Raw genomic sequence first — 14,347 nt, 5'->3', positions numbered from 1 at the left:
CCCAGACGATGAAGCCCTACACAGCACATCCTCTCACACGCACAGACCCTTGGCCTGGATCCCCAGCCCTTAGATTTGGGCTCCAAATGGTCTTTCTTAAAGCTGTCATCTGTCCACAAAGAGCCTGGTACTGTGAGGGCCACAGTGGAGGTTACTTGTTGAACACACAATTATCTGCTGCACGGTCACCTCTGATGTGTTCAACACAAGAACCTGGACCAAGCCCCAGCCCTGAGGAGCAGGAATGCTGGGAACGGAGCTCCCCTGACCCAGACCTGCTTCTTCCAGTCCCAAAACACTGCGACCAGTGTGGTAACAACAGGTGGGGAGGCATGCTGGGAGACACAGACACACACACAGGGCCGGACAAAAGGGAGACCCAGGTGAGGAGGTTGACATCTTTATTGCTTTGGAGGCAGGACAGGTGCTCAGGAGCTCTTGGTGGGGCGGGCCCGCTTCCTCTTCACCATCACAGGCTTCTGGCTGCGCAGGATGGCGCTGGCTCTGCGAATGGCGGCCTGGAGAGACAGGGTGCGGGTCCAGCCATCAGCAGAGACCCTCCTCACAAGACCGGCCAGGCTCCCCCAACCACTGCTGGCCCCCACTCACCATGCGCAGATCTGGGCGGTACTTGTTCTTGCGGATCATGTGCCGGATGCTGCTGAGGGTGGCCCGAGCATTCTTGTTGATGGTGGTCCGCACATAGGAGGTGGCGGGTTTCCGCTGGCCTGGCGGAGGGGATGGGGGTGGTGGCGGGGGTGGTGGCAGGGGTGAGTCTGATGGTGCTCTCTCACCCCGGTAATCTGAGTGCCTAGGCTGTTGAGCCTAGGCAGGCCACTCCCTGCAGCCAGCCCCATCCACCCATTTAATGCCCCAGGCCAAGCCCAGGTTTGTGCCTTGAAGTGGGTCTTCTCCTGTGTCCCTGACACAAAGTTCATCAAGTCATTTCTCACAGGGCAAAGCAGACGCAACGAGACGAGGACTCTTGTCCAAGGTCACAGGCATACAACGGTTATCTGAACACAGGCTGCCTGCCTGCCTGGCTGGCGGACAGAAGACTGGCCCACGCTGGCCAGACAGCAAGTGCCCGCAAGACTGCAGCTCTGGTCTCTTCCCTCCTACTCTCCAGGGCCCAAGCTACCCTGTCTGGAACAAGGGTCTGAAACGAGTTGCAAGGCTTGGCCTGGATGCTGGAGGGCCAAGTAGGGATCAGGTAAGGCCATGACGGAGAGCTCTGTGCCAAGCGCCTGTCCCCCACCAGTGCACAGGTGGAACTTGGACCCCAGTGCCCATGGATCGGAAGGAAAGCACCCCCTTCCGTGTGCACAAAGCTGTGGGCCTCATTCACGATATGAAATAGGATGGAGCCTATGAGATCTTGGCGAGAGTAATTACCCCAAACAACAGACGGGAAAGGTCTCACCCAAAAGACAAAGACACTTCACCATACCAGTGATTTTCAACGTCACCCTGGACAGAGTCCCTGATCCCAGACCATGAACACTGTCAATCCAATTCCTGACAGCCCGGGAGAGGCAACCCAACAATCCAAGAGGAGAAAAGCAAGTGAGGTATTCTAGGCCCAGAGCACCAGAACGGGGTTCTCAGGAGTACGAGAACCCTAGGAGCTCACTGGTGAGCTGAGAAGGGAGGGTAACCCCCACTCCAGGGTGGGCAGGAATCCAATCAAGAGCCAGCAGGTCACAGACACTGCTGTCCCTGCACCGGGAGCTGGGCTCCAAACCCAAACAGAAAGCAGCCCCAATGAGAGACCAGGAAAAACCCCAGCAGAAAACAAAGGTGGTGTGGCTGCAATACCTCACGACTCAACTCTACCTGCCTCTGACGTCCTCAGTCCCCATGACCCTCTAAGACACTAAAAGCGCGTCCGGTGGGGGCGGGACGCTGGGGACCTCTCCTGCATGCACCCAGCCGGTCGCGGGTCAAACTACTGCTGCCTGCCACGGACAACGAGCCTGTCGGTTCGTAACGGTGGAAGCCGGGGGAATGCTCCCCACCTGCGACGGGGACAGCGGCCTGCACCTGACCCGCTTCAAGGATTTCACCTCGCTAAGTGCTCCACTCGAGCCCCTCTGGCCCCCCGCGGCAGATCGGAGGCTGAGCGGAGCCCAGCAGGTGCTCACCGGATCTCCGCTTCATGACCACCACCACGCCTTTCCCATCGGCCGCCGGCTCCACGCCCACAGTCTTGCGGTGAATCAGCCCGTTGTAGCGGAACGAGTTGCGAGCCTTCAGGTTGTTGGGCTCCTAGGAAGGAGAACGCACCGGGGCCGTGAGGCGGGGAAGGGGCCCGCGGGGCGGGGGCGGGGGGCGTCCTCCACAGGCCCAGGGCATGAGCCCCACTTACAGTGCTGTAGGTCTGCTTGTTCCTCTTGATCAGGAAGCTGGAGCAGTTCCGCACGACCATCCACTGCAGATGGGCAGACATGGCGGCGGCTGCGGGAAGAGCGGCAGGGGCGGGTGTCAGAGGGCGCAGCGGGCCGGCGCTGGGCCACGCGGCCCCAACCGGGCAGCAGGGGCAGGGGCGTGACTGGGAACCGGGCCAGCAGGGGTACCCGCAGAGCGCACGGCAACCTAAGGAGGCGGGCTGAACTCAGACGGAGGATGCAGATGCAGGGAACGTGAGAAGCCGCAGAGACCTCCGGCGGCGGGGTCGGGGAACGGCCAAGGACATGAGGGGCAAGACGACAGAGGCCAGGCAAGCGTAGAGGCCCCGGGCCTCGGACAAACGAGGCAACCACGCGGTCGACGGAAAGCCGCGCGCTCACCTCCTCTCGCTACAGCAGCCGGAGACGGAAAGAGGTAAGAAAGGGGCGGGGCGACGCCTTTAATACCCACACGCATTTCCGCTTCCTCTGTGGGCAAGCGCATGCCCTCGCCTATCCCCGCCTTCTCCCGTCCGCCTCCGAGGAGGCTCGGTAACGTTCGGCTACTTCCGCCAGCCTGTCGCCAACCGCTCGGAGACCTTCGGAACTCTTCGGCTAGTAACCTGAGGGCGTGTTCTCGGAGGAGGAGCACCACCCTTCCGAGGGCCCTTCGTGTGTTTTCGGAACTGCAGCGCTGGATTTCGGAGTGGGTCTGGTTTAAGAGGCCCCGAGTCCCTTTCCGCAAGGGTTTCTTTCCAGAGTTGTTCACCAGCGCTTGGCACAGTATAGGTGCTCAATAAATATTTGTTTTATGAATGAACGTGCGGATACGTGAATTACTTAAGGCCATTTCCAGGGTCTTCGGATGCTTCCGGTCTTCTTTGTAAGCTCTCGGCTATTCCCGACAAAGGCAGGGAGGCCCGCTCGGGCGTTTTCGGAACCCTTCGGAAACGCTCTCCCTCGGGGTAGCCGCCTTCTCTTATTGGCGCAAGCCCTTTCGGGTCTGTTCGGAAACACTCGTTTTCCATCCGGCCACGTTCGGAATTCTGTGGCTAATCCCGGCCGACCTCCTCGTTGGTCCTCCCCGCGGTGATCTCAAAAGGCTTCGAGTCTGGAGAGACGCTGGACGAGAGTCTTGTCGCAGACTGCTACCCCAGGAGGGCGTAGATTCCCTCTAAGGGCGGGTCGTTTGGAGGAGAAGAGATCTCCTTCAGGGGGCCTCTTCCCCGTCGCCCCTCCAGTCGGCTCGCTGTCTCACCCCATAAACTTCCTGGAAGTTTATTCTCTGTTGTCACGGTCCTCTTCGGGGGCCGCTGCCCTGCCGGTCACCAGCCTCGCCAGAACGGGGCCGGGCGCTTGGGGGGACCTCAGGAGACCCCGGCTCAACAAAAGGCACGGTCATGGCTTCCGTCGCCCCCACGAGTGCACCTGACCTGTGACTGTCCGGGAGCTCCGTGAGGGCGGGGGCTTCACCCCCCCCCCTCCGAGTCCCGGCCGTCCAGAGGCACTAGGAGAAGCCTAGGGGACTGCCCTGCTGCCCCCCACAGCACCCAGACCTGACGCTGGTGCGCAGAGTGCTGGGACAGCCATCCACCTCCCAGTGGCGCACGGGCGGCCCCAGGGAACAAGCAATGAGTGAGGGAAATCTCAGCTCCCAAGAGCCCCGTGTTTCCTCCGTTAGAGCGCCCTCCCGGGGCTCCGGGTCTAGCGGCCTTGTCTCTGATCCTTGTTTTCTGACCCCACCTGTCCCCACCGCGGGGCCTGGGGTGCAGGGAGCACCTGGAGGCAGGCACTGAACAGAAACAACGTCCGCGCTACCGCAGCACCCCACGCTGCCTCCATTAGGGCACCCCGAATTTTGAATGTGTTCCTTCGCGCTCCTTGGGGTGGATAAGGCCCCTCCCACCCTTATCCGGGAGCCCGGCTGCCCTCAGCATAGGCCTCTGAGGGCCAGGACGTGCCCAGAAACCAGGGCCAGGGCACCCCCCAAGTCGGGCCCGTCTGCACCCCAGCCAGCTCAGGTGACCAGGCGGGCGCCCGGGCACACCTGGCGCCGTCCCCTGACCCCGCCCCGGGCCGGGCCGCACCCCGGAACGCTCTCGAGGGGAGCCAGCGCGGCTGAGCAGGGCCATGGCAGCGGCGCCAGCGGTGGGCGCCCCGCAAGGGCCCCCGCCGGGTGCACCGTCCCCGCCGGCCGGCGCGCCAGTGCCTGCGTCCGGCCTGGGCCGCTGCCGGATGGCGCTGCTGCTGGCGGTGGCGCTGGACGTGGCGGGCATGGCGGCGCTGCTGACCGGCGTGTTCGCGCAGCTGCAGGTGCGCGGCCGCGACTTCGGCGACCTGCTCATCTATTCAGGCGCGCTGCTCGTCTTCCTGAGCCTGCTCGGCTGGATCCTCTGGTACACCGGCAACATCGAGATCTCGCGCCAGGAGCTCGAGCGCGACTACGGCCTGCGGCCCTCGGCGCTGGCCCGCCTGGCGCGCAAGCTCTCCCGCCGCTTGTCTGCGCCGGCCTCATCCTCCGGCCCGCGCGCCGCGCCCGGCTCCCTGGGAACTCGCCGTGCGGCCCGCGCGCTCCCGCCGCCCGCCGCCGCTTCCCGCCGCGTGCGCCTGCAGCTCGCTACGCTCGAGGCCGGGCCCGGGGCGGCGGGCGCTGGCACCGAGTGAGCCCGAGGTGAGGGGTGGGGCAGCGAGTGGGGCAGCAGGGAGAGTCGGAGAGAGCTGGAGAGGCAGGGGGAAGAGCTGGAGACATGGGGTGGGGGGGAGATGGAGAGACAGGGGGGAGACCTGAAGAGACAGCAAGAGAAACAGGGGAAGAGCTGGAGAAATGGGGAGAGATGGAGAGACGGGGGAGAGCTGGAGAGACAGCGGGGAGAGCTGGAGAGATGGGGGCAGAGAGGAAGAGACGGGAAGAGAAGGAGAGACAGGGTAAGAGCTGGAGAGATGGGGGGGCAGATGGAAAGAGATGTGGGGGTGGAAATAGAGGAGAGATGAAGAGATAGGGATGGAGAGACACAATGGGGAGAGAAAGACAAAGGACCAGATCAAGAAGAGGGAGGAGGGTAGCAGGGCCCAGAGGATGGAGCCTTGGACAGCAGCCATGAGTGCAGACTTGGAAGAGACAAAGAGACCTTGCCCCCAGATGAGGCCTTGAGAGTCACTACTCCCTCGCCCCCACACTTGGAGACCCTGCTCTGCACTCCAGCCTGCAGGAGCACCAGGTCCCATTTAATCCTCTCACTGTAACTGGGTCTCAGGGGTCACTGTTAGTACCATCCCCATCCCAGTGGAGGACACTGAGGCCCAGAAAAGTGCCACCTCTTGCCCAAGGGCACAGCTAGGATTCTTCTGAGAGGAAAAGAGTGAGAACACCAGGAGTGTGAGACGCAGGGAAGGCTCTGCTGCTCATTCCTTCCCTTTTCTCTCTCCTGTCTTCTATCCCCTTTCGGAAACACACCCTCTCCAGCTTGCACTCCTTTGCACTCCTGCTGTGGCTCCCTGCTGCCCTCTGATTCAAACCCCTGCCAGTCACTGGGCCCCACACGTTTCAGCCCCACATCTCCTGCCTTCTTTGCAGTTATGATGGCATCCCTCAGTCCACGGACAGCCCAGGCCGTCCCACGGCAGGTGGCCTCTGTTCATGCTCTCCCCTACAACAGGAGTGCCCTTGCTGTCCCTACTCCACACGGAAGATGTCCCGTGCGTCCATTAAGAGCCAACTCAACTTTGCTGCCTATCTCTGGGTCTTCATGTTGTCTGAGTTACCCCATTATTGCTAGTTATCTGTCTTGTTTCGTCTGTGTGCTGATACTGTCTCTCCCACCGGACAGGGAGCTTCCCGATGGTAAGGCCTGGGTCTCTGGTGTCTTCCTTCTTAGCATTGCCCTGCAAAAAGTAAGCTCAGGAAATCAGAGAAGGGTGATTGGGTTGTTGGGTGGATGCGTGGATGGACGGATGAGTTGTTTGACAGGTGGATGGATTGACTGATGGGTGGGTAGACAGACTGGTGAATGGGTGGGCGGATGGAGGGATGAATGTTCAATTGGTGGATGGATGAACTGGTGGATGGATGGTTATGGTTAGACTGATGAATTGGTAGAATTCGTCAGAATTGGTGAACGGGTGGTTTGGGCAGGTAGATAGGTAGCTGGATGACAGAACGGAGGGGCTGGCCAGTGGGTAGACGGAGAGGAGGAACAATGTCAACAACGGAGGAGTGACCGATTCAGTTTCTCAAATGGGAATTCCATAAAAAAATTAAATCCTGATGTGCTAAGACCTTCTCTGTGTGTGATGAATTTAACTTTTCCCTTGTGCATCCGGAATGGCACTAGTTATAAAGCCTTCTTTGTGAGAACTGAGAAAATAGTTACTCCAATCATCTGCTGTGTTCTGTAGTTCAGAGGACGACACGGGTTTAAGAGAAGAGGGACGCGTGGATGAGGAAGCATCAGCTTACACGGAATTTGGCTTACACAAAAAATGCAGAACCACCCACGAGCGGTGAAAATCCTTTACCTTGCCCAGAAGTCCAACACAGCTGGGCAGCTCTCCGGCTGGAACCACCTGCCAGCAACGTGGGCCCAGCTGACTGGAGTGTAGGCCCCACTTCGAAGGAAGACAGGCCTGTAAAAACACAGGACTCCGTAGTGGGTGGGGTGAAGCGCTTCCGGCACACGAAGGACGGAGAACTTGAATTTTAACACAGGGACCTGAAGATTCTGGCTCCAGTCGCTCCCTTCTCCCTCTGGGACCAAAATGAATGGAGGAGCCAGACAGAGCCACTGGCAGCCATTGTTAGGTTTTGCTTTCTGTCTCTGTGTCTGTCTGTCTCTGTCTCCTGTGTCTCTTTGTCCCTGAACCCATGGTTCCCTCTACGTGTCTTCGTCTGTCCTCTCTGACTCTGCTGTCTCTCATCCTCCAGCTTGTAGCCCTGGACGCCAGGGAGGCAAACACGCTGCAGCAGACAGGGGCGTGGAGGGATGGAGGAGAAACTGAGGTGTGTGAGTCAACGTATGAGGGGCCACAGCAGAAAGAAAGGGCTCCCTTCCCCTGCCCCTCAGGCGGCTGGGCAGTGGGCCTTGGGAATGGGTCCTGGGAGGGGTCCTGAAGAGCTACTAACCCCACCCTTCCTCCTGCAGACAGATCCGCGATGCCACCTGTCAGGACTGGATTGCGGTGCACAGCTGTGGCCACCATCATCTGGGCCACCAGGATGCCTCCCTGTCCAGCCCTCTCCTCCCCTGGATAAATGGCTCTGCCTCATAGCGCTGTGTGTCTGTCTGGGAGAGGGACAGTACTGGGGCCCGGCCACACCCACAGAGAGGCCGCCCATGCCCTTGGGAACCTTGGAGCCCAGCTTCACACTGGCCCTGCCCGGAGGGGGGCGGGAGAGTGGTGCCAGGATCTTGAGCCCAGACCCGCCCTTCATTCCAGACCCCGCTCAGCCTCCACTCTCTTTGTATGGGGGTCCTCTGAGAAGCAGACAGAGGGACAAATGACACTCGCAAGGTATTTATTGGGAGGAAGTACCTTAAAAAAAAGAAAAAAAGATTTATTTATTTTAGAGGGAGAGGGAACGAGGTTAAGGGAGAATCTCAAACAGACTCCCTGCCAAGCAAGGAGCCTGGCACAGGGCTTGACCTCAGGACCCTGAGATCATGACCTGAGCCAAAATCAAGAGTCCCCACTGACAGAGCCACCCAGGCCTGGAAGGAAGTACTTATGGAGGGTACTTGGTATGGGTGCGATGCCTGGGGAAGGCAGAAGGTTTGGGCAGGACAAGTCTTCTGTACGCGCTTCCAGGAGAATTTCCGCCTGGCCACTGTAGAGTCTGAGAGTAACTTCGTCCACCAGGGGCAGCCCATGTCCCGCAGGGAGCCCTGCCGTGCTCAGGCATCGGAGGGAGGCATGGCACTTGTTGGCGGAGGGGACAGGATCCCGAGGGTACGCGGCACAGGCTGTCCATCAATGGTGCTCCAGCAGGAGAGCTGCAGGCCACCCCCCACTGACCCACCACTCCCTCGTTCCAGAGCCCACTCAGCCCAGAACCCCCAGGATCACAGCCCAGCTCCCCAGCCCCCTCGTGAACGCACACACACACACACACACACACACACACACACACACGCTCCTGGCCCCAGAGCCCATGGGCCCCCTGCTCCCATGGTTCTTAGAAAAGAGACCACGCGTCTATATGCTATATCTGTATTGAGGGGTCCCCCCAGGGGTGCCCCTAATCTTCGTCCTCCCCCCCTTCTGTTTCTTCACCCCCTTCTGTCATCCCTTCCCCTTCGGTGGCCCCTGACACATCCCCGGCCCCCTCTGGAGGGAGGGAGGCTGGCATGCTGCCACCGGATGTCTTTTTTTCCGTCGGAGTCCCCCGGTCCTTGGATAACAGAGAGACGGTCCTCGACAGGTCACATTTGCCCTTTAAGAACCCTGGAAGGTGCAGCATGTCCCGGCGCTTGGCCCACCTGATGGGGAAGGTATACACTCAGCCTTGGCCATCTGCCTGCTCCTCTGGGGGTGCGGGACCCCCCCTCAGCCCCAGCCCCACTTGCCAGAACAAGCAGATGCTGGAGATCAGGAAGAGGAGGCCTCCACATGTCCAGCCCAGCGCCCACATGTGCTTCCTCCGCATAGTTTCTGGACAAAGGAGGCAGGTTTGAGACCCGGGAGTCTCAGCTGCCCCAGGACCAGCGTTTCGGCACTCACCATCTGGCCGCTGGTGGTAGCAGACCCCGTCACGGTAGCAGCAGCGTAGACGCAGACAGAGATTGGGGTTCTCAATTGCCGCCTGGCCCCCACAGCTCTCCCGGTCCCACACATCTCCCTCACAGCCTTGGGACCAACCACAAATGGCATCTATGTCACAGAGTCTGACCTGAGGGCCTCAGAACCCCAGGGTCCCAAAGTCAGGCTCCGGGACTGCCTGCCTAGTGTTTACTCAGTGCGGGACCCAGGCGTCCAGGCCCCTAGGCCCTCCTCCCTCAGACCCAGGAGCCCAGGCCCCCAGGCCCTCCTCCCTCAGACCCAGGAGCCCAGGCCCCCCAGGCCCTCCTCCCTCAGACCCAGGAGTCCTGTCCCCAGCCCCCTCCCCCCTCAGACCCAGGGGTCCAGGCCCCCCAGCCCTCTTCCCTCAGACCCTTGAGTCCAGGCCCCCAGCCCCCTCCTCCCTCAGACCCAGGGATCTAGGCCCCCCCAGCCCCCTCCTCCCTCAGACCCAGTATCAGGCCCCCAGCCCATTCTCCCTTTAGACCGAAAAGTCTAGTCTGAGCTCCCTGTCCTTGGGGGACCCAGGTTTCATCCACTGCTCACTCCACGGATAGAAGAATCCCTGGATTCCATTCCCATCTGTGGAGAAAAAGGATTGGTGTTGGAGGGGGGCTGTATAGGGGCTGAAGAGGCTCCCTGCTCAGCTCTCTGACCCTCTCTTCGGCCCCCTCACCTACTGAGCCCTGCATCAGCAGGAAGAGGCTCAAAGCTGGGATCCCAGAGCCCACCATGTTGCCTCCCCAGACCCTTGGGGCTTCTGTGGGGACAGACCTTGAAGGCCATCACCCCAGCAACCAGCTGGGCCCCGCCCACCTGCCCACCCAGCTTTCAAGGTTCTAAGTTCTGTTGCTAGGGATCCCCCCTGGCAGTGGGGAAGGAGGAAGGGGGGGTGTCACACTGGCCTGGTCATGCCTGGTTGTTAAGAAGTTGCTTCCTTAACAACCAGATGGAAGGGTCCATGGGGGTGGGGGTGGGGGCCTGGGCATAAAAAGAGCCTCCTTAGCAACTTGGGCAGAATTGGGTGGTGGTCTAAGGCACCCCCTCCTTGCCAACCAGGGGACCCCAAGAGGTGGGGCCTGAGAGACCTTCCTGCCAGGGAATCCCTCTGCTTAGTAACCTGATGCCTGTGGGCCAGGTCCAGGGGGCCCAAAGTCTCCTGAGACATCGTTGCCAGGGGTCTTCCCCCTAGCAACCAGGGACAGGGGGCCTGAGGCTCACTGAGCCCCATTGTTAGGAAGGCCCCCCTAACAACCAGGTGGCCTAGGAGGACAAGGGGAAAATGGGGGTTGGGCCAGTGGCCAGAGCACTTGCTCAGGAGTCTCCTTGTCCCAAAGGCTCTCCAGACCTCCCAGTGGAGAATGGATGGGGAATGCGTAAGGGGCCATGAAGATGTGAGGGCCGTGAGTGTGGCTCGTGGGCAGGAAGACCCTTCTCCCCAGGCCTCAGTCTCTCCACCCACAAATGGGGGAAGGGGTCCACGTGGAGGTCCGCAAGCTTCCCAGTTGGTCCCCCTCAGTGGTGGAAGAGAAGGCCATCAGGGGGGCTGGGCTGAGACCATGATCCCTGGTTCTCTCAGGTGAACCTCCACTGAGCTTTGCAGTACGGTGAGGATGGGGCCTCCCGGGGCAGTGTGGCTTTGGGATCTGGACTCCTGGGTCTGAGGGAGGAAGGGGGTTGGGGGCCTGGACCCCGGGTCTGAGGAAGGAGGGCTGGGAGTCTGGACTTCCGGGTCTGAGGGAGGAAAGGCTGGGGGTCTGGACCCCTGGGTCTGAGGGAGGAGGGGGCTGGGGTCTGGACCCCTGAGTCTAATGGAGTAGGGGCTGGGGGCCTGGACCCCTGGATCTGAGGGAGGAGGGGGCTGGGGTCTGGACCCCTGAGTCTAATGGAGGAGGGGCTGGGGGCCTGGACCCCTGGGTCTGAGGGAGGAGAGGCTGGGGGTTTGGACCCCTGGGTCTGAGGGAGGAGGGGGCTGGGGTCCGGACCCCTGGGTCTGAGGGAGGAGGGGGCTGGGGTCCGGACCCCTGGGTCTGAGGGAGGAGGGGAGTGGAGTCCGGACCCCTGGGTCTGAGGGAGGAGGGGAGTGGGGTCCGGACCCCTGGGTCTGAGGGAGGAGGGGAGTGGGGTCCGGACCCCTGGGTCTGAGGGAGGAGGGGGGTGGGGTCTGGACCCCTGGGTCTGAGGGAGGAGGGGGCTGGGTTCTGGACCCCTGGGTCTGAGGGAGGAGGCGAGTGGGGTCTGGACTCCTGGGTCAGAGGGAGAAGGAGGCCAGGGACCGGGTCTGAGGGCAGCTGTCCAGAAGTCCAGACCCCATTTCTCAGGAAGCCCTGTGTGGCTGACTCCCACCCTGCGCATCTCTTGTAAACATCCTGGCAGGAGCTGAGTGGCCCTGGGCTGCCTCCGTCAGAGATGACACAGGTTAGAGGGGGCTCAGCAGGGGGCCGGGGGTGGGGGGTCATAGGGGTTGTGGGGCTGAGGCTAGCAGCTGATGACCATTTCCTGTGTCAACATCATCTGGACCCACTTCGCAATTCCCGGGATTCCTCAGGGATCAAGGAGGGGGTGGGGGGCGGGGCTGCCGGGCCCTGGACCGCGGCTTGGGACTGGGGGGGCCCCCCGCCGTCACGGCCCTCACCGCTAATGACAGGTTTGGGCTGCTTCTGCGGCCCGCCTGCCCCGTCACCCCCCAGAGGCCAGACAGGACCCCCCAGGGACAGACAGACGGACACACACAGCCTCGGACCTGCTGACCTCACACCAGCCAGCCCTACCTCGCCCAGGGGCCAGCACATGAGCAAGGACCCCTGGCTCCCGTTCATGTCCCAGTGGCATCTTCATGTTTGTGACCCCCCCCCAGAGCCTTCGGCAGTACATCTCCCCTGGTCCTTGTCTCTGAGCCTCTGAGCTTATTTCTTTAGAATTTCTTGTGTCTGCAGATCCCATTATGTTAACAACTTGGTCTTTTCCTCACTCTGGATATCTGTGCCCCAGTCTCTGTTTCTGTGTGTTGGTGTCATTTTGTCACTTTTTTGTGATTTCCCAGTCCTGCCTGTCAGTGTGGGCACCCCTTCCCTTCTTGCTCTCCTTGCGGTGAAAGGAGCCTGAACACCTCCCCACCCCTGCCCCTGGTGGGGGGGGGGGAAGACCCAGGATCCTGAACAGTCGCCTGACCTCCTGCCATCACCCACCCCATCTCCCTCAGCCTCCTGCATCCAGGAAAGATGGCATTAGGGGAAAGATGACCCCACAGCCTCAGGGTGGCGGGCCAAGGCAAGATGGGGGGGGGGGCTGGCACCAGTCAGGCACACTGACCCAGCCCGACTCCTGACCTTTCCCATAGAGCTTCCCCCGAATGGCAGAATGGCAACACCTTTTTCTCCACCTGGGAACGAGGGTTTAGGGGCTGGACACCTGCCATGTGGGTCTGAGGGAGGAGGGGGCTGGGGGTCCGGGATCCAGGGTTGAAGAAGAGCGTCTGGGGTGGTACTGGTTCCCAGTAGTGGAAGGGGCTGCCATTGCGAGATCCCTATTGTTGCTCTCAGATTGGCCCTGGGCCCAGTCCCTATCCCCTAGGGCCAGTCCATCCCCCAGGCTGGTGGCCTGAGTCACCTTGGCTGGCCCCGCCGGTTTGGGGGGGGGGGCTACGTCAGTTCTCCCCTCACTGACGCAGCCTTGGGCCCCCCACGCTGACTCAGCCGGAAACAGGCCCCCTGGGGGGCGGAGACCCAGTGGTCAGAGGCCTGGGTCCCTGTGGGAGCGGGGGCTGGGGAGGGCCCCTGGGGGGCCCTGGAAGGGGTGGCCATGACAGACCAAGAGGGAGAGCTCTTACCTGAGGCAATGAGGTCATGTCCCACCATGGGGGGGCTGTGACCTCACCTCCCTGGGGACTTGAGCACTGGGGGAGGGGGAGGACTCTAGCCACCATTCATCCCCAGAGCCCCCCTGCCAGCTCAGCACAGTTTTGAGGGCTAGGAGGGGGCCTGCAGGGGGACCTTTAGAAGTCCTTGTCACTTTGTCTTCTCACTTCCATCCTGTCCTTTGCTGGGAGGGGGGTGCTCCCAGGGATGGGGCTCTAGACTTGGTCCCTCACTGGCTCTGCCTCTGTCCCTGGCGCTCATCAGGGTGCCTGTGTCCCCAGGGCTGTCCCGTCCTCCCCAGTGTCTCTGTGCATTGCCGTCTCTGCCCTGTCCGGTCCCCACTCCCTGGCTGAGCCACTCTCTCCATGTGTCCATCACCCTCTTCTGTTGCCCGCTCACTTGCCATCTCCAGCTCTCCCGGAGGCTGCATCTTTCTCTGGGTGCCCCTGGTGTGCGAATAAAAATCAAGGAAGAGCACTGCAGCGGTTCATGTTTACCGACAGCTGACCGTGTGTCCTACACAAGTGAACTCATCCTTACCCAGGTGTTCGGGGGCAGGGGATGGGTGCTTGGCTATCCCCATTTCACAGATAAGGAAACTGAGGCACAGAGGGGTGCAGCAGCTGTGCAAGATCCCACCTCATCTGATCTGGGCATCTCATGCTGTCTCTGGGTCCCCCGTCTCTGCTTCTCTCCCCACCTTCACATCCCTGCTGTCTCCCCGAGACTCCGCTCCTCTCTGTCCCCACTGCTCAGCACCTGCATGCCTGAGTGTGTCTGGCTCCCTGCCTCTGTCTCTTGGGGCTTCCGCAGCTTTGTCACCTGTGTTTCTTCTGCCGCCTGCCTCCCCTCTCTCTAAGCTTGCAACTCTCTGTCCCTTTTCCTCCTGGGGTCTCCGTGGGTCTCTCTGCTCCTGCAGTGTATCTGCTTGTTGTCACTGTCTATCTCTGCATTTCAGACTCTCCATCTCTGCCTCAGTGTCCCCATCTCCCCAAGCGTCTTTGTGTCCTTGCTTGGGTCTCACACTCTCCATCCCTCTCGCTCCCTCTGTCCCTTGGAGTGGCTCTGCCTTGCACGTCCATCTCCCCAGGCCTGCATCTTGTGGCTCCTTGTGGCTCTGTCCCCAGCTCTCCCCGGCCCTCTCTCCCCAGCCTCCCCACCTCTCCGCCTGTCCTGGTCCAGGCGACCCCCACCCTCGGCCCGCAGCCTGGCCCCAGCTCTTGAGCTGCGTGTGTCTGCCCCTGTGGCGGCCCGGCCGAGGAGGTGGAGGGAGGGGACGCCAATGACCTCACCAGCCTCTCTCCGACCACCCCCCCCTTTCTCTTTTCAACT

The 14,347-nt window shown here is 61.4% G+C and overlaps 3 protein-coding genes across 4 annotated transcripts; 1 reads left to right on the top strand and 2 right to left on the bottom strand.

The window, feature by feature from the left end:
* Positions 1-384: 384 nt before the first annotated feature.
* On the bottom strand, positions 385-2,938 carry RPL28 (ribosomal protein L28). Its single transcript, XM_045789290.2, has 5 exons — positions 2,790-2,938; positions 2,369-2,457; positions 2,145-2,268; positions 610-728; positions 385-518 (listed from the first exon to the last, which is right to left on the bottom strand). Exons 1-5 carry the CDS (start codon positions 2,890-2,892, stop codon positions 429-431), a joined length of 525 nt encoding a protein of 174 aa, XP_045645246.1. The 5' UTR covers positions 2,893-2,938; the 3' UTR covers positions 385-428.
* Positions 2,939-3,334: 396 nt separating this feature from the next.
* On the top strand, positions 3,335-7,651 carry TMEM238 (transmembrane protein 238). 2 transcript variants are annotated; one of them, XR_006778078.2, is made up of 3 exons: positions 3,335-5,058; positions 7,309-7,383; positions 7,526-7,651. XR_006778078.2 is itself a non-coding variant. In XM_045789289.2 (2 exons), exon 1 carries the CDS (start codon positions 4,518-4,520, stop codon positions 5,049-5,051), a length of 534 nt encoding a protein of 177 aa, XP_045645245.1. In that variant the 5' UTR covers positions 3,337-4,517; the 3' UTR covers positions 5,052-5,058; positions 7,526-7,651. The 2 variants fall into 2 exon arrangements, 1 of the variants encoding a protein (XP_045645245.1); XM_045789289.2 differs by lacking the exon at positions 7,309-7,383 and having other exon boundaries at positions 3,337-5,058.
* Positions 7,652-8,619: 968 nt separating this feature from the next.
* On the bottom strand, positions 8,620-9,892 carry TMEM190 (transmembrane protein 190). Its single transcript, XM_045789291.1, has 5 exons — positions 9,835-9,892; positions 9,705-9,740; positions 9,102-9,227; positions 8,948-9,032; positions 8,620-8,860 (listed from the first exon to the last, which is right to left on the bottom strand). Exons 1-5 carry the CDS (start codon positions 9,890-9,892, stop codon positions 8,620-8,622), a joined length of 546 nt encoding a protein of 181 aa, XP_045645247.1.
* Between the last annotated feature and the right edge of the window lie 4,455 nt (positions 9,893-14,347).

The sequence above is a fragment of the Ursus americanus genome, chromosome 21, assembly GCF_024610735.1.
Source record: "Ursus americanus isolate L20-20 chromosome 21, mUrsAme1.1.p, whole genome shotgun sequence".
Lineage (NCBI taxonomy): Eukaryota > Metazoa > Chordata > Mammalia > Carnivora > Ursidae > Ursus > Ursus americanus.
Note: the sequence above shows the minus strand (reverse complement) of the source record. Positions and strands in the feature narration are given on the sequence as shown.